General features: G+C 51.3%; 8 protein-coding genes across 8 annotated transcripts; 5 read left to right on the top strand and 3 right to left on the bottom strand.

Moving 5' to 3' along the window:
- Positions 1-268: 268 nt before the first annotated feature.
- On the bottom strand, positions 269-1,423 carry N7496_002574 (class I SAM-dependent methyltransferase; the record flags this gene model as incomplete). Its single annotated transcript, XM_056695505.1, has 1 exon — positions 269-1,423. The coding sequence occupies one exon, from the start codon at positions 1,421-1,423 to the stop codon at positions 269-271; it is 1,155 nt and encodes a 384-aa protein (XP_056557717.1).
- Positions 1,424-6,500: 5,077 nt separating this feature from the next.
- On the top strand, positions 6,501-8,638 carry N7496_002575 (CCR4-Not complex 3'-5'-exoribonuclease subunit Ccr4; the record flags this gene model as incomplete). Its single annotated transcript, XM_056695506.1, has 2 exons — positions 6,501-7,359; positions 7,449-8,638. 2 exons carry the CDS (start codon positions 6,501-6,503, stop codon positions 8,636-8,638), a joined length of 2,049 nt encoding a protein of 682 aa, XP_056557718.1.
- A 1,146-nt stretch (positions 8,639-9,784) lies between these two features.
- On the top strand, positions 9,785-10,959 carry N7496_002576 (acylglycerol lipase; the record flags this gene model as incomplete). The annotated part of the gene is made up of 3 exons (XM_056695507.1): positions 9,785-9,850; positions 9,910-9,960; positions 10,033-10,959. The coding sequence occupies 3 exons, from the start codon at positions 9,785-9,787 to the stop codon at positions 10,957-10,959; spliced, it is 1,044 nt and encodes a 347-aa protein (XP_056557719.1).
- Positions 10,960-11,164: 205 nt separating this feature from the next.
- On the bottom strand, positions 11,165-12,344 carry N7496_002577 (tRNA (adenine-N(1)-)-methyltransferase; the record flags this gene model as incomplete). The annotated part of the gene is made up of 2 exons (XM_056695508.1): positions 11,165-12,091; positions 12,219-12,344. The coding sequence occupies 2 exons, from the start codon at positions 12,342-12,344 to the stop codon at positions 11,165-11,167; spliced, it is 1,053 nt and encodes a 350-aa protein (XP_056557720.1).
- A 613-nt stretch (positions 12,345-12,957) lies between these two features.
- N7496_002578 (putative Phosphoserine phosphatase) lies at positions 12,958-14,058 on the top strand (the record flags this gene model as incomplete). The annotated part of the gene is made up of 6 exons (XM_056695509.1): positions 12,958-13,067; positions 13,123-13,136; positions 13,196-13,272; positions 13,335-13,637; positions 13,712-13,860; positions 13,919-14,058. Exons 1-6 carry the CDS (start codon positions 12,980-12,982, stop codon positions 14,056-14,058), a joined length of 771 nt encoding a protein of 256 aa, XP_056557721.1. The 5' UTR covers positions 12,958-12,979.
- A 444-nt stretch (positions 14,059-14,502) lies between these two features.
- N7496_002579 (metallophosphoesterase family protein) lies at positions 14,503-16,273 on the top strand (the record flags this gene model as incomplete). The annotated part of the gene is made up of 3 exons (XM_056695510.1): positions 14,503-14,517; positions 14,584-15,959; positions 16,015-16,273. The coding sequence occupies 3 exons, from the start codon at positions 14,503-14,505 to the stop codon at positions 16,271-16,273; spliced, it is 1,650 nt and encodes a 549-aa protein (XP_056557722.1).
- A 327-nt stretch (positions 16,274-16,600) lies between these two features.
- N7496_002580 (FAD-dependent oxidoreductase) lies at positions 16,601-17,875 on the bottom strand (the record flags this gene model as incomplete). Its single annotated transcript, XM_056695511.1, has 3 exons — positions 16,601-17,063; positions 17,124-17,518; positions 17,720-17,875. 3 exons carry the CDS (start codon positions 17,873-17,875, stop codon positions 16,601-16,603), a joined length of 1,014 nt encoding a protein of 337 aa, XP_056557723.1.
- A 1,134-nt stretch (positions 17,876-19,009) lies between these two features.
- N7496_002581 (uncharacterized protein) lies at positions 19,010-20,138 on the top strand (the record flags this gene model as incomplete). The annotated part of the gene is made up of 2 exons (XM_056695512.1): positions 19,010-19,248; positions 19,310-20,138. The coding sequence occupies 2 exons, from the start codon at positions 19,010-19,012 to the stop codon at positions 20,136-20,138; spliced, it is 1,068 nt and encodes a 355-aa protein (XP_056557724.1).
- Between the last annotated feature and the right edge of the window lie 211 nt (positions 20,139-20,349).

A 20,349-nucleotide genomic window follows, 5' to 3' on the forward strand; every position in this document is an offset into this window, starting at 1 on the left:
CCCTCTGCACACGGAATGTTCCAGTCCATATGCATCCTAGAAAAGAAAAGAGCCGGGATGAAAGTCTCCCAGAAAGAAATCGAAAGAATAAAACATGAAAAAAAAAAGATAAAGAGAAAACCACAAATTCGGGGGGTATCACCAATATATGAAGCGCACTCAATGATCACTGTTTCTTATGCGCCCACCAAAAAACACCGGAATTGACTCCTGGACCTGGCCTAGAGGGAGGGGTCTTTTTTTTATCTCTTTTGACCCCACCAGGCACTCACTTCGAGACACTCGCCGCTGGCGAGGCCCCCCTTTGGAAAAAGTCGGTGGTCATCGCTGCCCACCATCGGTCCCATTCGTCGCGACCCTTCCCACTGGCCTCCATAAGCATGGGTTCCATGCCCTCAATCATTTGGACCACGGTGAGAAGAGCCGTTCGTCGAATGGCTATTTGTTCCGGAGTCAAAGCCTTCCTAGCGCGGCCTTTAGAATCTTTTCCTTGGCCTTCTCGCTCCCAGCGCAGATCACCCAATGGGATTGCGATGCGGCGGCTGTCGACATTCTCCAACAGATCCACTTCGGAGTTAAAGGCCAGGCCGATGGTGGCGCATGGCAGGGCTGTGAGTTTGCGTCGGTCGAATGACTTCTCGACCCAGGAGTTATAATCGACCAGGTATTTGTTTTGTGCTTGGGTGAATGGCGTGGCGGGGGAGAATGTATAGGTGGCGGTCGAATCAGCCGTCTCTTGGGCATGCACCGACAATTTTCGAGCCGGGGCCGGATTAGGGAGCAGTGAGCGGAATACCCAGTCCGAGTCCCAAACTTCCAATATACCACCCGATTTCAAAACTCGAAGCGGTTCTTCCAAGCCCGAGGCTTGCTGTGCCGGACTGGACGGGCACATGCCGGCGTCCTTGATAAAGACTAGATCAAAGTAGTCATCGGGGAAAGGTAGGCGGGGTCTTCGCAGATCGTGTCGTTTAAACTGCCAGTTCATGCCCTGCTTGCGCAGGTCCGGAGCCAGCGAGACAAAGTCGATGCCGACAAAGGCAACGTTGGGCTGTCCACGACGGACAAAGTACTCGTGACACAAGCCGGACCACAGACCCGACCCGCAGGCGATCTCCAGGACGCGTTTCGGCGGGCGATCGGCCAGGTGGGGGTTGCAGAACGGAGCGCCAAACACGCGCAGCAGCATCGTCGTGCGCAAGCTTTGACGGTGAATCTCGGGCAAGTCGCATGGCAACGGGTAGAGGTTTTCAGGGTCGCGGAGGTATGCACGGTCGCCATGTCGCGCGAGTGGGTAGTTGTTGTAATCTGTGAGGGATCCTAAAGAAGAGGAAGAAGTTGCGGCAAAGGTCGAGCTGAGATTGGAGTGAATGTCCGAGCCGGACGCCGTGGCGGCCGCAAATGAAGCCGTCCCTGCCGACATCATGTCCATTACTTCAGGCGCATCTATCCCGGGCTGTTGTTCTTAATGGGGTTTGGGGATCGGTCGCATTCTCGGCGCGCAAATTGTTTCGTTCATGAGCTGGGAGACATGCTTGTGTCTGGTCTGGCTGAGAAATGGAATCGTGATTTGAGATGTTCGAGGTATATATGTTTCAGTCCAAGCTCTCGAGTGTCGAATGGCGTAGGGTAGTTGTGTATATCCAAAAGTAGGGAAAGAGAAATTGACCCAAAAAATAGAAGAAAAAAAAAGGAAGCAGGGAAGTAGAAAAGCCGGAGGGAACCCCCCAATCTTAGCGGCTCGGAAAATATTCGTTTTTTAGTGCTATGTCGGGCGCAGTGTTGAAGAATTTTCGATGACGATTGATTTAGACGATATCCCCAAGAGGAATTGATATCATTCACGGGATCGATCGGTTCGCAACAACCCCCCTAATCACACTAGAGGTTTCACGAAACAAATCTTTAAGGTGGGAGGAGGGGGAGGTCGAGAAGAGAAATGGCATGGGAAGAAGGCCGCGGCCTCGTCCCGACCCCTGGATCGAAGTGGCATTGAACTCAACTTGGCTCCACTCGAGTCCAGAAGGGGAGAGCTAGTTCACGTAACGAATAACCGCAGTATTATTATTACTTGCGGTTATTAGATACGGCAAGTACGGAGTACGGTTGAATTACAACATTCGCTATTACGACTGGAGGAATTGGAACGGACTAACGGTCACAATTGTCTTGTGCAAGCTGCATTTGGGGGAATTTGGGGTCAAAAGAGGGTTCTCCCGCCAATGATAAGCATCGCTAATGTTTCGGCTATTTAGTTAGCGAACTGAAGAATTCCAGCGGGAGAAAGTAGTATACATCATTGTATTGACTATACTGCAGCCATAGTAGAACTACAGGGGGCTAACAGAGCATCCTTCTAGGGGCACGCGACGCTGGGCTCGTGGAAGGCTTCCCCATTCTCACGAAGCGACGGACCAATTGTACATACAAAAGCAGAATGGAGACCCGAACGGGGCTTGCTAACCGGCTGGGGCAGGTGCCTTGGTATTACCGGGACGCGCCTGGTGGATTCCTTCAGAGGCGACGGAGTAATTTCCTGTGGCTGGTAGTACTAAGTAGGATAGAAATGTAATAGCTATACTTAGAATGACAAAGTAATATCTGAAATTAAAGTAATCTGTATTAATTAATACAGACGATCGTGAAGTTACCCTATATACTATAATTGTTGATTAACCACTCCGCAGTTGTTGACATCATGAGTTGGTTCGGTACCACGGGCCGCTGGACCACTTGAACCATTCCTTGCAGCTGACGATTTCAACTAATAGTAGGAGTAGTATTATTCCAGCGACTACCTTAAATCGCCGGATCGGGAAAAAAAAGACTGGTCCGTCGCGAACTACTCAGTTATTAACAGTCACCAAGACTAGAGATAAAAGAGATTGTAGTTCTGTTCTGTAATATACTTACCTGCAGTACTCCGTATAATCCGCCCATATCCGAGAAGAAGTGGACGATACGAGAGTAAAAAGGCAGTCCTATCTTTCATTTCTCTTTCCCTCGCCACTGCCCTTCCATAGGGGCCACTCCACAATCCCAGACACTTGGATACTTGACACTTGACACCGTCTAAAAAGTAAAATTCCTCCACCGAGGGGGGGTCCTCTAACTGGCGCGTGCGTATCACACGTGCAGATGGGCTTGACAAGGGGGGGCAAAGGGGCGCAATAATGCGGTTTCTCCGTAGTCCCCCGTACGGAGTACAGCAGTGCATGCGCCATTCGCCTTGCGCAGGATCGCGTCTTTGCTCCCCGCTAAGAACGGAGAGAACCGAATATGATACTTAGCGCCCGGAGGCGCGCCTTTGTCCTTCGGAGAATCCGGATTTCTTTAGCCAGGATTTGCGACGCATCCACCAAGCAAAAGTACTGTCTAACTAATGTTGACTCTATAATAGGAGGTCTAAGTTGTATGTCGCAGAAGTCATGTTGGCTATAGAGATTTGTATATGTGTCTATTCTGTACTCCGTATTTCCTAACGGCCCGTACAGTACAGCCGCAATACTCCAGACTCCTCCATACTTCCGTCGTACAGGACAGCCGGAGATCCCTGCCCGCCATGTCCACCGTCCCAAGCGTCAGGTACTCGGGGCCTGACTAGCGACGGGCTGAGACTTTAGTCCCCGCTTTGCCGTTCTATCTTTCTATCTGATACCGGCTTGCCCCGTGCTCTTCCCCCCCTAACAATTCACTACTTTCCCCGCTGGATGTATTTACCCAGGCGCTCTGACGCGGGCGCACGGCATTCTCGTGGTGGCTTAGGGCCAACTCAATAATAATGGTTATTCCAAGGATTCCCGCGGGTCCCCTGCTCTCTGTCCAACATGTCGACTGTGTACCTGCAGCTCTGATGAGCAACACGATGATCGACATCATAGCGTCCTGCCACGTACTTTGGCAAGGCATGATTTCCCAGTATAGTTATCCTGAACGCACTGGGTATTCGAGACTCATCAGATTCTCAAGTGTGCATTTGACTCTTGAGCTCCCGGGCGTTGACCTCGGACCACATACGAGTCCATTCGTGATGTCTCTGCTTGCAGATAGCAACTGACCAATACCAGTTGAGGGTCATCCATAAGTGGCTTCGTGCTCTGTCGCAGTGGCCATCGAAAATATGTGGAGGCAACTCTGCCAGGTGTCACAAGGATGATTTGGGTTTCTCTTCAACTATGCAGGCTTGCAGCTCTGCAACGATAGTCTAGGTGGGGCTCTCTCGTTTACGATCGACGTGGTCGTGGTTACTGGGTACAGTAGTGGTATACCTAAATTTGAGTTTCGAGGGTAAGCTCAATAGTGTCGATTATTTATTAGTAGCTCGCATTTTATGCTTCGGCGGAGCGCTGTTAGTGTGAGCGCGTGATCTTAGGATTGGGTGGGCTTGTTGGGGCTTGTCTGTTGGCCTTTTCCACCCCTCTTCGCCACCCCTCAATAATACCGGATGACTCCGATGCTGGTTAACTAATAGGATATCACAATTGCTGGCTCCGTACTCCCCCCCCCCCCCCCCCCCCCGCTTGAGCTGAAAATCCGAGAGGACCGAGACACAAGTCGGTGATAATAGCTGAATACAGAACAAATTGCGGGCCTCTTGAACTCCATATTCTCCGATGGGTATATATTGGCGAGCCATCGCGAGGCGCTCGGCAGAGGAATTCTTGGCAAAGTAAACTCACGAAGGGAGAGGGTCATTTCGTTGCTACGAGTACGCTTGGTTTGGCTAAATTGGCCGTATAAATAGATTGTCTAGTACCTATCTCAGGATGGAGTTTTCTATCTCTCTTTCATACTCATGCAACTTGGATGGATACAGACTGCGTTGTCTTCTTGCTAAATCTTTGGATATATATCTGAGGACTCATGTGAAATCCCGGAACGACTTGTAGGACAATCCTCGACCGTGCAGATTCCAATTATAAGATTATGACCAGTAAAACTTGATTGCATTTGATAGCTCATACAATGGAATAGCTCACACTATGTACCTTAACAGGCATCAAAGAGTGAACATAAGATAACAAGGCAGACTCAGGATATATCCTTTCAGAGCCTAGTGGAGGTATATATTCAACAGGCCGCATTAAAAGGTACTGCATTTATCTGCATTATTCATCTGCCATAATACATTAAAAGTTAGATCCCTTATGTGATGATATGAATCCATTACTAGCGCCTATAATGGTGTTGATATTGATGTCTCCTAACACGACGAGGAAGTTACAAAGGTAGCTCTTACCAGTGCGCTCTCACTCATCAATGCCTCACTTCTCACAATATATCTATTTAACGTTATGTCAGATCTTCTTACAATTCAACCACTCTTCCTATCAGTGAATATCGGGGGTTATCCGATCCTCATGACCGCGAAGAAGCCATGCCTGCAGAATGTGGCTAATCTACATGGTCAAAACAAGAGCTATATAGGTTTAGAACGGTAGTCAACTGTTGAGAGCTCCATAGTCACCCTCTCAGTACGAGTGACACGGATACGAAACTAAAATTGTGGACAGGGAATCTAAGAGCCATTCTAACAGCTCATTGCTGGCGAGGGTTTAGCCCGAAAGAAGGGACCAGCAGCAACCATACTATGATCGGCCCATGGGAATAGCCACAATTTGTCTTGAATGTCAGTTTGACACTTGGAATTGCCCTTATCTTCTCAATCCCTTGATCTGTGAGATAACCAGATGCTAAACGAATACAGCGATATTCCTCGAAGCTTGAGGAACCACGAAAGGGTTCGGGGGTCTTGGCGTGAATCATATCCGGTTGGGTGATATCACGTGACCCCAACTCCCGCCTTCGATGCAAACCACCCATCAAGACTGTCATCTCAACCCCAGCCGCTCTCTATCAATCCTGGAACTGGACAACTGTGCGATCCATCCTGACAGTGCCTTGAACCCATTGGCTCCCATCTAACTTGACATTCTGCGACCAGCTAGATCGCGATCAAGAGTGCTCGTGACTCTTCCGCCCCGGCCTCCGCCCTTAGGTATCGCTCGAACCCAACCAGTCCACGGAGAGTGCCACCTTCACCTCCCCCCCACCCCACCACCGAATATCGCTCGTCGCACGAGGTCTTCTGTGGCCAAAACCAAATCCCCATACTCGCTCATATCGAAGGGGTGGTTCTGCTGCAGGACTTCATGTGGAAGAAGAGAAGAGACCGTGATCAATCCTCAACTCCTCTCCTCACCACCACCTCCCTCTCCGCCCCGACTCGCCAGCTGCTCGCCTGCCCCTCGGTGTTCCGCCAGGGAAATAAGACACGGTCTCGTCTGCCCCGTTAGATGGCAGATGGTACCTACAGGTTCCAGCAGCCTGGGGCCGGGCAGTTCTACTTCCAAACACAACCGCAGCAACAGCATTCGCACCAAAGAAACACTATTCAGAACGGGACCAATTCGCCGGGTCGACTGAAATTCAACAACAACGCTCCTTCCCCCTCTCGATCGCCTCCAGTAAACCAATCAGCCTCGCTGAATCCTTTCACTATGTATGGCCAAAGTCATCAAGGACAGCATGTCATGATGAATGGCGGTCAGACCCATCAGCGGTTTGCCATGCAGATGCCAAAGTTCCAGACTCAAAACCACCCCCATCACCATGCTCCGCAACCCACACACCACCATGCCCACCAACCTCATAACCAACATGGCCTCGCTCATCAGCAGCATTTCCCCGCCGGCGGCCTTGCTACCGCCACTCCGCATTTCACCTCAAATCACCTACAGAATGGAGCGTCGGCCGCCGGGGAGGATGATATTGATGAATCAATGAACGAACACTGGCAAGAGCAACTTCAGCTTGCCGCCGAGTCGAGGCAGGCTACTTCCCCTCACCACTATGCCCGCATCATGGCCCAACAGTCCAAGGGCATTCCGATCATGCCCAGTCAAGATACACCAGACCAGAAGGCTGATGGTCGGAATGGGACTGTCGCAACCAAGGCGGCCTCTCGACAAGGTTGGAATGCGCTGGACTTTGGCGGACAGGGTCTTCGAGTCATGGCGACCTCCTTGTTCAACTACAACTTCCTCGAGAAGTTGTACCTCAACCACAACAAGCTCAAGGTGCTCCCTTCGGCAATTGGCCAGCTGCGGAAATTGACACATCTCGATCTTTCCGGCAACGATCTCAATGAGCTTCCTGAGGAGATTGGAATGCTCACGAATCTCAAGAAGCTTTACCTCTTCGATAACAACATCCGCACACTCCCCTACGAACTGGGATATCTTTACCGCCTGGAAACTTTGGGTGTCGAGGGCTGCCCGCTGAATGAAGTTCTCAAGTCTCAGATCATGAAGGAAGGAACCAAAGCTCTGATTAAGTACTTGAAGGAAGAGATGCCGGGTGAGTCACTGCTCCTCTTCTCCAACATATTCGACGGCATACTTGTGGGGAGTACAAATGGCTAACCTTTCTTTCCCTTTGCCGCACAGTTCACCTGCCTCCTCCCGATAGAGATTGGGTCATCCTCGATGAGACTGCAAGCTCCGCCAACAGCCCTACCGAGAAGATCACCGTCCTTTCTTACAACACTCTGTGCGACTCCTCCGCCACCCAGTCACACTACGGCTACGCCCCCTCTCGTGTTCTCTCCTGGGAGTTCCGTCGCGAACTCATCCTTAACGAATTACGATCCCACAGCTCCGACATTGTCTGTCTGCAGGAAGTTGATCAGGGAAGCTACAACAACTTTTACCGCGAGCAACTGGCCTACAATGATTACAAGGGTGTCTATTGGCCCCGAGGCCGAGCCATGGGAATGCAGGAAGAAGATGCCAAATCCGTTGATGGTTGCGCGATCTTCTTCAAGGGCAGCAAGTACATTCTCCTCGACAAGCAGCTCATCAACTTTGGTCAAATTGCTGTTCGCCGACCCGATGCCAAGGGTCAAGACGATATCTACAATCGTCTTTGGCAAAAAGATCACATTGCAGTTGTGGTCTTCCTGGAGAACCGACAGACTGGAGCGCGCTTTATGGTTATCAATGCTCATCTCTACTGGGACCCGGCATTCAAGGATGTCAAGCTTATCCAAACCGCGATTCTGATGGAGGAAATCACCAAGCTCTCGGACGGCTATGCCAAGTGGCCCGCGTGCACGGACAAGACGGCATTCCGCTTCTCAGAGGCCGAAAGTGGTTCCGAGAACGCTCCCGTGGTCGAGCCTGCGCCATCCATGGAGTACGCCAGTGGAGACCAGATCCCGCTCCTCATGTGTGGTGATTTCAACTCCAATCCCGAGTCTGCGGCATACAGCCTGATTGCGAACGGTCACCTGCCCGAAGCGCACCCTGATTTGGAGAAGCGTCTGTACGGTAACCTCAGCCGGGTTGGCATGACCCATCCCTTCAAGCTGAAGTCTGCCTATGGCTCTATCGGTGAACTGAGCTTTACCAACTACACGCCGGATTTCATTGACATTTTGGACTACGTGTGGTACTCGTCCAACACACTGCATGTCTCGGCACTTTTGGGCGAGGTGGACAAGGAGTATCTCCGACGGGTACCCGGGTTCCCCAATTTCCATTTTCCTAGTGATCATATCGCATTGTTCGCGGAGTTTACTGTCAAGGGTAAAAAGGGTAAGGTAGTGGAGGCGGACTTTGGACCGCAACGGCACTGATGAATGGAAACCGGAGCATTTCGAATATTTTGAGATGGGTGTTTGTGTAGTTGGGTCTGCTTTTTCTTTCAATTGACGTTTTCCCTTTTTCTTTCCTCTCTGTTATCTCGGAATCTTCGGGGTGGTGGGTGATTTAACTAGCCTGCTGTCTGCTTTTGTCTCTTTTATGTCTTTCCTCTCATAGTATTTTCTCCGCGTTTTTCGTGTTCTCCGTCTCTTTGACCTTCCCTCTCACCGTGATTATGAACGTGTCTCTGCATTTTCTTCTCTCTGTCTTGTCCGTCTTGCTTTACCTCCTCCCTCCTATCTCCCTCTATCTCCCTCTCTCGCTACTCGGAGCGCATGTCTTTCTCGGTTGCAGTGGCTCTCGCTTCGGCGGTCTCTTTTTTGGAAAGTAGTCCACGATGTGGAACAGTTTCGCTTTCCCCCCGTTCACTGTCTGCTCGAGGTCCTTCCCCCTTTCCCCCGCTTCTCTACCTTCTTCCCTACTGTTTTTTTCCCGCTGCACTTCATGTTGGGGGTGTCCTGATATCTCTCGGTTTCACATCTCACCCAAATCTCGAAACGTCATTTGAGACGTTTTCACGATGCTTAGGGCGGGTTGGTGTTTAGGTGGACCAGGTGGCCGAAGGGTTCCGTATGAGGTTGCTTTTTTTGTGCTTTGTGCCTGGCGAAGGGAGTTTTCTTTTTGAGCAATGTACTTGTTCTGCCATGTCTTCAGATTCAATTGTGAATAGAGCGTGGCTATTTCGATCTTGATGTTCTAGTTGCTTGTAGAAATCCGTAGGGAGTAGATCGCACCTTTTAAGGTTATCGGACGTATCCGCTTTAAGGGTCCCCCGTCAGAGGCTACAGCCTTGTTCTTTGATATTTGTTTAAATAGGCAAACATGAAAAGAAGTGCAACCTGGAATTCTATTTGAAGATTCAATACTTGCGGGAGGAAACGATTCAAGTATAGTAGTTTCTACTAAGATAGCTGGGAGCAGTGCAAACACGTACCAAACTCTCTGATAAGAAAACTCTCGGCAGCGGCGCAGCGATCACATGCTAACCCCAGGTGTAAGCTTACATTTCGACACCTTCCCCACGTCCTTTCAACTTTCAGCTATACATACCTTTTGATTTTGTGCAAATACCATTCATCATGAGCGTTGAAGAAGGCACCCATACTCTCCCTGACGGGGTTGAGCTGTACACTAAGACATGGAAGGTTGGTTTCTGTTCGGCATCGAACCGTGGAAGGGGGTTGCTGACAATAACAATAGCCAGATGGAACACCTCGGGCAGTCATGGCTTTTGTTCATGGATTCAGTGACCACTGTAAGTTTCAATTGGATATTAAGAGGTGAAGAACATTCCCAAGAGATGAGTTTCTAACCATATTTCTACCAGGCAATGCTTACTACGAGCTATTCCCAACCCTCGCATCTTCCGGCATCGAGGTTCGCGCATTCGACCAACGGTGAGCATAAGCAATCTCCAGACACTATCACCCTCACCTTTGATCCCCCGAATCACTATGATACCTTCCAACTATCCATCAAAACCAAAATACTAACATGTCAAATCCAGAGGCTGGGGCCGCACCTTCAAACGCCCTCGAGACCGCGGCAACAGCGGCGGCACCACCCTCGTCCTCTCCGACATCCACTCTTTCCTCCTCAGTCTAACCGCCCATTCAAACACCCCCTCATCCTAATGGGCCACAGCATGGGCGGCGGCGAAGTCCTAACCTACCTCCTCCACCCGGACTCCCCCTACAACCAATCCCCACCCACAACCCGGCCCCAACTCGCCGGCGTAATGGCCTACTCCCCTCTCATCGCCCTGGACCCAGCAACCCGGCCAATGGCTCTAACCGTCATCCTGGGACGACTAGTCGCCCGCATCCTACCGCGCTGGCAGCGGTATTCACCGCTAGACCCGAAACTGGTGTGTCGGGACGAGACGGTTGTCGCGGATTACAAGGCTGACGAGTTGTGTCATGATACCGGGACGTTGGAGCAGTTGGCGGGGATGTTGGATCGGGGATTGTGGTTGGAGAAGTTGGAGGGTGGGGATTTGGGGGATGTGAAGCTTTTGCCTTTGTGGTTTGGGCATGGCGATGAGGATCGGGTTACCAGCTGGGCGGCGACGAAGAAGTTGGCGGGTGTTTTGGGGGAGAAGGGGGATGTTAGTTTTGTTTCTTACGAGGGGGCCTATCATCGGGTCCATATGGATCCTGGTGATGTGAGGGAACGGTTTGTGAAGGATGTTACGGATTGGGTGTTGAAGAGAGCTCCCGTTGGCGAGAGTGGTGAGAGTGCTACTGCGGAATGATCGTGTGGTAGAGTATGGTGGGTAATTAGAGGAGAATATATGGTTGGATCAGTTGGGCCAGTTGTGAGATGATGTAAATTGGGTTCTATGATACATGTTCGAGATATCTTTGTCAGTTAGTTATTGTACAAGGCGATGCAAGTTTAATATATAGTACAGAGACGCGAGAGCGTCATGTCCGAGATGAAACAACCAAAGAAACGGATCATCGTTCAGAGGGATCTTCGATGCGCCGCCAGATGCCAACGAAACCACCACCCATGGTCCGAATTCCCACCTTGGGCCTGCAGACCATGACTGGCTCCTCTTCTTTGACAGGCTCTTCTGGCACAGTAACTTCATCCACACCGTGGGCCACATTTGACTCCTCCGCGTCAGTAGCAAGGACCGATTCTTCACCATCGGCCTCGGCAGACGGAGCCCAAGACGAGGGATCAGCTCCAGACTTCTTGAAAGCGAGTCGAACGTCCCAATTGCGACCACTCGTAATTCCAAGTCCCAGTTCAATCACTCTTTCCTGGACAAAGGGCAACCGATGCTTGCGAATAATCTGCACGCAATCGCCAATTTGAGTGATGCTCGGCATGAAAACCACCAGATATCCATCCCGTCTCAGAACCGGCGCAACATGGGGAATTCGCAAATGCGCCGAGGGCATATCCAGGATAGCATGAGACAAGAACGGTTCCACGGTGGAGGACCCGGTCAACGAAGACAATAGCCCAGTCTTCGTCCGTCGCTTGGTCTGCTCGGCGATCCAGTTCTCGACAGGTCCGACGTAGAAATCAACATCGCCTGCGTATATACCACGGCGGAAACCCTTGACGTTTCGCTCGGCCAGGGCGGCGAACTTATGCGAGACGTCCACGGTGTGAATCACAGCATGGCGCTCCGCTCGCCATGAATCCCACTCAAGTTGGGCTGTGTTGTCGCTGGCCGCAGTCTCGTTTCCATCTGCCTTTTTCGTGTCTTCCTCGCCTGGCCTTTGAGCTCGGTTCTCCACGTATTGGATCTGCGATTGCGACGGACGAGGTGGCGGAGTTGTGTTAGCGGCGTGGATGGCGCGGGCGAGATGGAGGGTCAAGGAGCCGTGGCCGGTGCCAGATTCGAGGATTTCGAGTGGAGGCCGTGCCTCACCCGCGGCAGGGGGTTGGCATGGATATCGAGGAGAGAGACTATCAAGTTTCCATCATGCGAATAGATCTATCAGGCGTGAGCAGCTGCAGCGGAGGGCGTAGTTCAAGATCGTTTGCGCATACCGGCGTGACGAGACGAGGAGTCAACGCGACGTATTCCTCCAACGTTGGGAGACTCAATCGGACATCTGGGCCTGCAAGATAAATCTCTAGGTCAGTTACGCTACCATGAAGGAGGCCATTAATCATGTCTAACCTTTATGCGCCTGCACCGCGTCCCAGACCCGACTGCCAATAATGTTATCATGCGCGACGTGTCCGCGGCGCAAATGCGTCTTATCACCCTTCTTCAATGGCTTCGTCAATTGTGGCTGTTTCTGGTGTAGCACGGCCCTATCACCCTCTGCGCGTCTTGTCAGCCCTGTCTATCGCGTTGGAAACCGGCCTCGACGAACGGCGCACCTCGGAAGACGGAGAAATCGGTGTCAATGGATCGAGCCCGTAGACTACCAGCTGAAGCGGTAGTCGTCGACGAAGTGTTCAGCCCTAAGACTCGCCGCAAGGAATGCAGCAGACGAGCCATGGCCACTGGAGTTCGAAAGCAGCCCTGGAGATTTAATTCTAGGAAGCTGGAAAATAATTTGCTCCATCAGCCCAAAACCCACTTTGCGGCCCTGGCAAAGACCCACTTGGTCAATCTCTCCCCGGGTTCCCCTCGCCGTTCACCGGAGAAGACCCCTCCATTGCCTTAAAGATCTTTTTTTGGGTTCTTCTACTCCTTACGACTCTCTCTACGCAGTTTCTTACCCTTTTGTTCATTATTGGGATATATTTGCATACATACTACACGCCTTCCTACTCTTTCATCCTCAATTCCTGTCAAGATGGGGTCCACCGTTCTGCCCTACATGGAGACCAAGCCGAAGATGATCTTCTTCACCGATTTTGATGGTACTATTACCGTCGACGACAGTGAGTTCCCACCCATTTATTGACTGGTCTGGTTCAATGCTGACAGAGCTGATAGGCAATGACTTCATGGTCCGCACCGTCCCCTTCTTATCGCCATTCACAATTCCCTCTCTGACTGACCGTCGCAGATTGACAACCTTGGCTTCGGTCGCGAAGAGCGCCGCAAGTTGAACGATGAGGTTCTGGAGGAGCGCATGGGCTTCCGGTAACGCTTCAATGGCTATTATCTCATAAGAACACTGCCTGACCATGCCATTCCCATATTAGTGACGCCTTCCGCCTCATGCTCGAGAGCATCAAGACCCCCTACAACGAGTGTATTGAAATCCTGGAGAAGAACATGAAGTTGGACCCATACTTTGAGGAATTCTACTACTGGGCTGAGAAGAACAACGTCCCCATCGTCATTCTGTCCTCCGGTATGCGCCCGATCATTAGTGCGCTGCTTGAGAAGTTCCTTGGCCACGAGCCCAAGAGCCACCTCACCATTGTCTGCAACGAGGTGATCCCCCGGGATGGCAAGGATATCAACAGCGAGGGTGGCTGGCAGATCAAGTATCACGATGAGAGGTGAGTGTCCCGGGTAGCTCTGTGAAGTTGGCGTTTTGTGTTGGACGAGTGCTCACGGCTCTTTTGCTTTCTAGCCATTTCGGCCACGACAAGTCCCTCGAGATCAAGCCTTACGCGGCTCTGCCCGACGGCGAGCGTCCTATTCTCCTGTACGCTGGCGATGGTGTCTCTGACCTGTCGGCTGCTGCTGAGACCAACCTCCTGTTCGCAAAGGAGGGCAAAGGTAATTACCGAACCACCGGTCTGTTCAAATGGAGACTGGAGACTAACCATTTCCCTAGATCTGGTCACTTTCTGCCAGCGCCGCGGCATGCCCTACACCACTTTCCAGGACTGGTCCACCATCCTCTCCACCTCCCAAGACATTCTCGCTGGCAATAAGTCGCCGAGCGAGGTCGCCGTCCGCGTGAAGAGCACTTAGATCGGATGAACATATAGATTGAGGACTCGGTTTTCTTGTTTTTTGAGGGCGGCTCAACATTGCGACCGTCATTTATGAGTGTTTTTGGTTTTTCTTAGATCCCCCGGTTTACTTGTAATTTGCAAGCACAAATAGAAATGAATTACATCTTGTCATATTCCAACCATCTTTGACGATCCGAAGCGGAGTTCAGGAGTCGAGACAAGTGACCGCCTTCCGTCAGGGTCCAAGCGTCCGAGTCTCTCTCCCTCGAAAACAATCATCTTTTGCCCCCCGTCGATTTCCTTATGGCTTTATGGCCTTGTGAGTGGACCTGATTTTGTTGGTCTTCTCCTGGCATTATTGCATCTCTCCTTTTTTCCCCTACCGTCATAGGTGGCATCATGCGCCTGTGCGCCACCTTGCTCTTCTCCAAGACCTTGCCAGGGTGATCTCGACTTCATCATGGCTCGCCGACTCGTATGTCTCCATTCTTCGGCTTCGATACGCATGGAGATCATTGTACTAATATGGCTATATTTCTAGGTCCGAACGGGCGTTCAGCTCGGCTTGTTAGTAACGTTTGCGCTCCTTCTAGTCGTCTTTCTCGACAGCAAATTCCGTGTCCTACCAGCGTCAATCCATGGCCATCTCCCCATGCACTATTCTGGCTATGTGATCACTGATGTGACCATCACACAATGTTCCTCGCTCAATCCCTTCTCGAGCTGCAAGTTGGATCCGGAGGCCTGGTACCGCATCGAAAAGGATCTCTATCTACGCACCGGCTGGACCTCGACTGCGTATATCCAATTCCAGCGAAAGAAGGAAGAAGAGTTGGGTCTGGATGATAAGGTGCTCATTGACCTGAAGATTAGTCGCCTGACCCCACCGACCGAGTATACCCCAAAGGGAGAGGATGAGGCATGGGAGGCCCGGCCGGGTGGTATTTGGCTGAGGCGGACGGCCTCGCGCCACGCCAGCGATTCCGAGAAGGCAATCACTTATATTGACGTGCTCTTCGGCGCCGACGCTGTTGACCCTCGCCACAATTGGGAGGTCAAAGACACACCCTTGTTGCTGGATGGGTGGACAGAGAAGCTAGAGACTCGCCTCAGCATTCGACGTGGCAACCCCCTGAAGAACAAGAAGCCTACCCCTCGGATCAACGACAACGGAAAATTCAAAGTTATGCAGTTGGCCGATCTGCATCTGAGCACGGGTCTTGGTGCCTGCCGTGACCCCGTCCCCGCCGAATCAGTCCCGGGACAAAAGTGTGAAGCTGATCCCCGAACATTGGAGTTTGTGGAGCGACTCCTCGACGAAGAGAAGCCGGATATGGTCGTTCTCAGTGGAGATCAGGTCAACGGAGAAACTGCTCCGGATGCTCAAAGCGCCGTATTCAAGGGCGTGAAGCTTCTAGTCGACCGCAAGATTCCATACGCTGTTATCTTTGGAAATCATGACGACGAAGGTGACCTCAACCGGGCACAGCTCATGTCCATCTACGAAGACCTACCGTACTCTCTTTCAGCTGCGGGCCCGGAAGATATCGACGGAGTCGGTAACTACATCGTCGAAGTCCTCGACCGCGGCGGTGGCACGCACTCGGCCCTTACTTTCTACCTCCTTGACACTCACGCCTACTCTCCTGATGAGCGGCAATTCCGGGGCTACGACTGGGTTAAACCGAGCCAGATCCGTTGGTTCAAAAACACCGCACAGAGCCTGAAGAGGAAACATCAAGAGTACTCCCACAGTCATATGAACATGGCTTTTATCCATATCCCTCTCCCCGAGTACCGGAGCGACGGTAATTACTGGAAGGGTGAGTGGCAGGAACCACCGACAGCACCCGGATTCAACTCTGGCTTCAAAAATGCCCTGGAAGAAGAGGGTGTCTTGTTCGTAAGCTGCGGACAGTAAGTTGCCAATTACCTTAATTCCATATCATGCAGATACTTATGTTATTTCTAGCGATCACGTCAATGACTACTGCATGCTCGAGAAGGACTCCAATGAGAAACCCTCATTATGGATGTGCTATGGCGGCGGTGTCGGTCTTGGCGGATACGGTGGCTACAACGACTACGTCCGGCGCGTCCGTTTCTTCGAGTTCGATATGGGTCCCGGCCGGGTGACGACTTACAAACGTCTCGAATGGGGACAAACAGAAGCGAAGCTCGATGAGATGATGATTGTCGATGGCGGCTCTGTTAAAGGCCATGGCGAATAGACCTATTGAGAGTGACCTCCCTATCTTTTCCATCTCATCCCCTTTCATTCCATATTCTTTTTTCTACCTTTACCATCATGAGAGCGCGTACGTCTGCTCTGTTTTACCGTCGTTTCCGACTTTGGCGACACCATTCCTCTTTCGAGTTTCTACACTTCTGTACATACACTTTTCTTTTCCCAGTTCCTATACCTGCAAAAGGTCCGGCGTCCGTAGGGTGTCTATCTCTCTCTGAATATCTCATCATTTCTCTTTTTCTACTATTCCCCATCATAAGCAAGTACCACTATACTATTGTTCCTCTAGCGATGAATTGACAGTGTCTCTTTACCACCATTTCTCGAAAAATACTCGTTGCTCCCCGCCTTCTCCAAGGATGCCCTTCAACAACTCCACCATTTCATCCGTCATCTGCGGTGGTCCACAGACGTAAGCTACACTTTCTCGTGGATCTAACTTGCCATCTCCGCCGATAACGGCTGATTGCAGATCATGCTTTTCAATCCTCTTGGAGTGAATAGTGAGATCCGTCGGGGAGTTGGCAGGGGCAAGACGAGAAGAGTTCGAATCCGTGAGGAAAAGATCGAGGCAGATGCGGAGACGGTGAGATTGTCGTTGGGAAAGGATGATTTGACGGATTCGTGGGAGGAAGAGGATCTGACTGAGTGATTCTTCTGGTGATGCTGTTTCATGGCCTTGAGGGAGTCGACTCGAGTATAGGAAATGGATGTTCAAGGGTTGAGTGGTTTCAACTTGATTGTTGAGGTGGGAGAGGATAGAGATTAGCGGACTGTACCGATGTTAGTTTGGGTTCTCTGGGATGTAGACGTGATTCGATATCTTCACTTACTTAATTCCCACGCCTCCGGCAATAAAGACCACATTCTTGACTTTTCGTACATCAACACTTGTAGGCGGCCAGACAAAGCTCCCTCCAACGCGAATGTTCAATTCTTTGCCGAGAATCTCGGGCAGCGGTTTCCAGAGCCATGCGGCTGGTGGATTTGCGGGGGAGTCTTGGACGGCTAGTTCCACGTAGGGCTCTCGTCCTTGTAAGGGGATTGCTGAGCCGGCTTCCTCGCCGAGGAGCGTTTCCGCTCCTGGTGCCTCGGGTGATGGCAGTGCCTGGGCGTCGGCGGGGGTTGAGGTTATGGTGAACCCGCCAGCGGTGCTGATAGATGGGATGTGGACATCTAGCCATTGGCCTGGGAGGAAGGTGAATGGCTGTTGTTGTCCATTGTCATCCTGCAGAAAGAGTCAGCAATTGAGGATTTGGAAGTTTGTGTTACTTTGGTTGTCTATATATATTGTCGAGGTCCAGCTGGGTCGGACCAGCATGCTTGATCCAAAACAATGGATGTGTTCATATCATGCCTGGTTCCTGATCAAGCATGCCACAGAAAAGGAAAAGGGTAATTTCAATTTCAAAAAGTAGAGTGGATATACATTACTCTCTTCTGCCGGAATGGTAAACTGTAGCAAGCGGATAGAGGGGTTAACCTGCTCCACATGCGACAAAAGCACTGGGTAAAGCCGGTTCTGTCGAGGTTCCGCCGCCGTGCGGAGCTCATGTGGAATCGAGTCTTCGCGCTGGGAACTCATCACGCCACGCAAGGTTCCGGGTGTGATGGTGACGGTGATGGGCTGTATAGATGACAGGGGCCGGTGTAAGCTCCGGGTTGGAAGCGCGAGTCGTGGGATTGGCTGGGATAACGGTCGGAATCCCCTCATTAGATGGTGGAGCTAATGGGACGGATACAGCGGAGACGTCTAGACCGGATATTGTACCTTGTAGAGCAAACCTGAATGATTTGTGTTGATGGTATGGTCCAATTCGAGAAGCCAAGGAATTGAAGTTGGAGGTTGGAATTGTCGGACCACATGACTTGGACTTTATTCCACGGATTGACTCGACATGGAACTGCAAACTCCAATTACTTCATATACGTTCACAGCCCATCTTTAGGTTACGTCTACTATAACCGACAAAGAGCTCAATATCCTTGGCGACTAACTGGTTCGACGCTAAAACCCACAATGCTTGTCCTCGAGTGTGATAATGAGGTGCGTACGTACTGCGGAGTATATACAACGAACCCTCGACACTGCAAGAAATATCACCAACAAACTACAAGGATGGCCACACTCCACCACAGCGTTTCGCCAACCATTTCTCACTAAGCTAGCCTTGCAGGGCCTAAGGCCAAGTCTTCGTGCTGAGAGTGCTCTCCCCCTCGTGCAGATCCGCTCTTCCGTCACATTCGCTAGCGTGTGACGACCCGACAGGCCAACCCCGGTCTATGGCATGTCATTGGTGCGACAGCCCTGGACTGGTGCTTTCTCTGGCGCTTTGCTGCTCACAAGTATTGGCCAGATGCGCCTCCAAGAAACACTTCAGGGCGTGCTGCACTCAAACTCCCCTGCTGATTCGTGCCCCTCTCTGCAACCCGGCGATGGGCAACATGGAAAGTCGGCGGCCCGGGGGTCTCGCGAGCTCATATCTAACGCCCTCCCGCCGGATCGCCCTGACTTGATGCCTTTCTGATTCTCCTACTTATTCCCCCTTGAAGCTTTTCAGTTTCCGGCTGTTGAATGCGAAGCACTGGATGTCGCAGCCAGCCGGCCTGGCCGAATCGCATTGTTTCCCATTAATATTGCCGTCGCAGTTGGGCTTCAGCTAAGCGGCGATCTTCGGAGAATAAGAGGAATCAGCATCGTCTGATTGCGCTTCTCACGATGCCGTTCATTTTCCCCAGGCGGCACCGTCACTATAAGCTCACCCTTTGGTTGATGGTCGCCGAGCTTCCGATTACGGTCGTTATCCTGACTCTGACGGGTATTGCTTCACACAACACTTATCGGACGTTGCTATGGCAAGATGGTGCAGACAATGGGTTCAACAGCGCTCCTAATGCGGCGTTGTACGCGGCTGCTAACTACCGACCATACACGGCTCCCTTGGTTTGGTCGTCATTGTATGTGTTGCTCGAGTCTCATGCAGGATCTTGTAGAATGCGACTGACTTTACGACGATAGTATGACCAATTACAACCTGGTTATCGGAGTCCTCAGCGTTTTCCTATTGATCGTCAAATTCCCCGTTCACTGCATGCACCTATTCTTCCCTCCTCTCGGGGCCTTCATCCACGGTGCCATCATGGTGCTTTACATCGTCTCAGCTCGGTACCAGGCTGGCAGTGACATGTCAGACCCGAAGCACCCCCAACCGGGACCACCTTGGTATATCACGAAGAACTGCAATGTTGCTGCGCACAAGTCAAATATTGGATACTGCGAACAAGCCAAGTCGCTTTTCGCCGTCTCAGTCGTTATGATGTACGAGAATCCCAGTGTCCATGCTAGGTATGAATTTCGTCATACTAACAGCCGCCTCGATAGTTTCCTCTACTTTGTGGAATTCGTAGTGGTCGTCCACTCCTGCTTCATCACCAAGGAAGAGCGCGAAGAGATCCTGGAGCAAAGGGAAGAGAAGCGCATTGAGAAGGAATTCGAAGAGGAGATCATGAAATCACCCAGTATGATCCCCATGACACCTGGCTTCGTCGGCCAAGATCACGGCATGATCCCCCGAACTCCCGGATACCCACCGATGGTCGCCACGAGCCCCGTTACACATGGAGGAATTCTCCACGCACCATTTACTCCCCGGATGACGGCACGTACACCGGGCTTTAATAGACTTGGTGCTGCAAGTCCTTCTTCGGACCTTCCGCTGCGGGATCACTCGAATATGCTTACGCCGATACAAACTCAACCAGTACAGACGATAGAGCCACAGACAGCGTCGGCATCTGGATCAGCGATGTACTTCCCACCTCCGCCTAAGAAGGCATCGAAGAAATAAAGTCCAGATCACAATCTGTTGCTAGTCTTTACGCATTCTCTCATGATACCATATTCTTGTTTATGCTGTTCCTTTCCTTTGGTTGAGCTCTCAGGATGGCCTTTTCCCATTCTTCCCCTACCCTGCTCCTCCCTGACCACCCTGGCCTATTTGGCGAATCATCAAAATCTACCGCCCAAGTAAATACCATACTCCCTCATCTATGGCGTTC

Source organism: Penicillium cataractarum (assembly GCF_028827025.1).
Source record: "Penicillium cataractarum strain IBT 29864 chromosome Unknown utg000002l, whole genome shotgun sequence".
Lineage (NCBI taxonomy): Eukaryota > Fungi > Ascomycota > Eurotiomycetes > Eurotiales > Aspergillaceae > Penicillium > Penicillium cataractarum.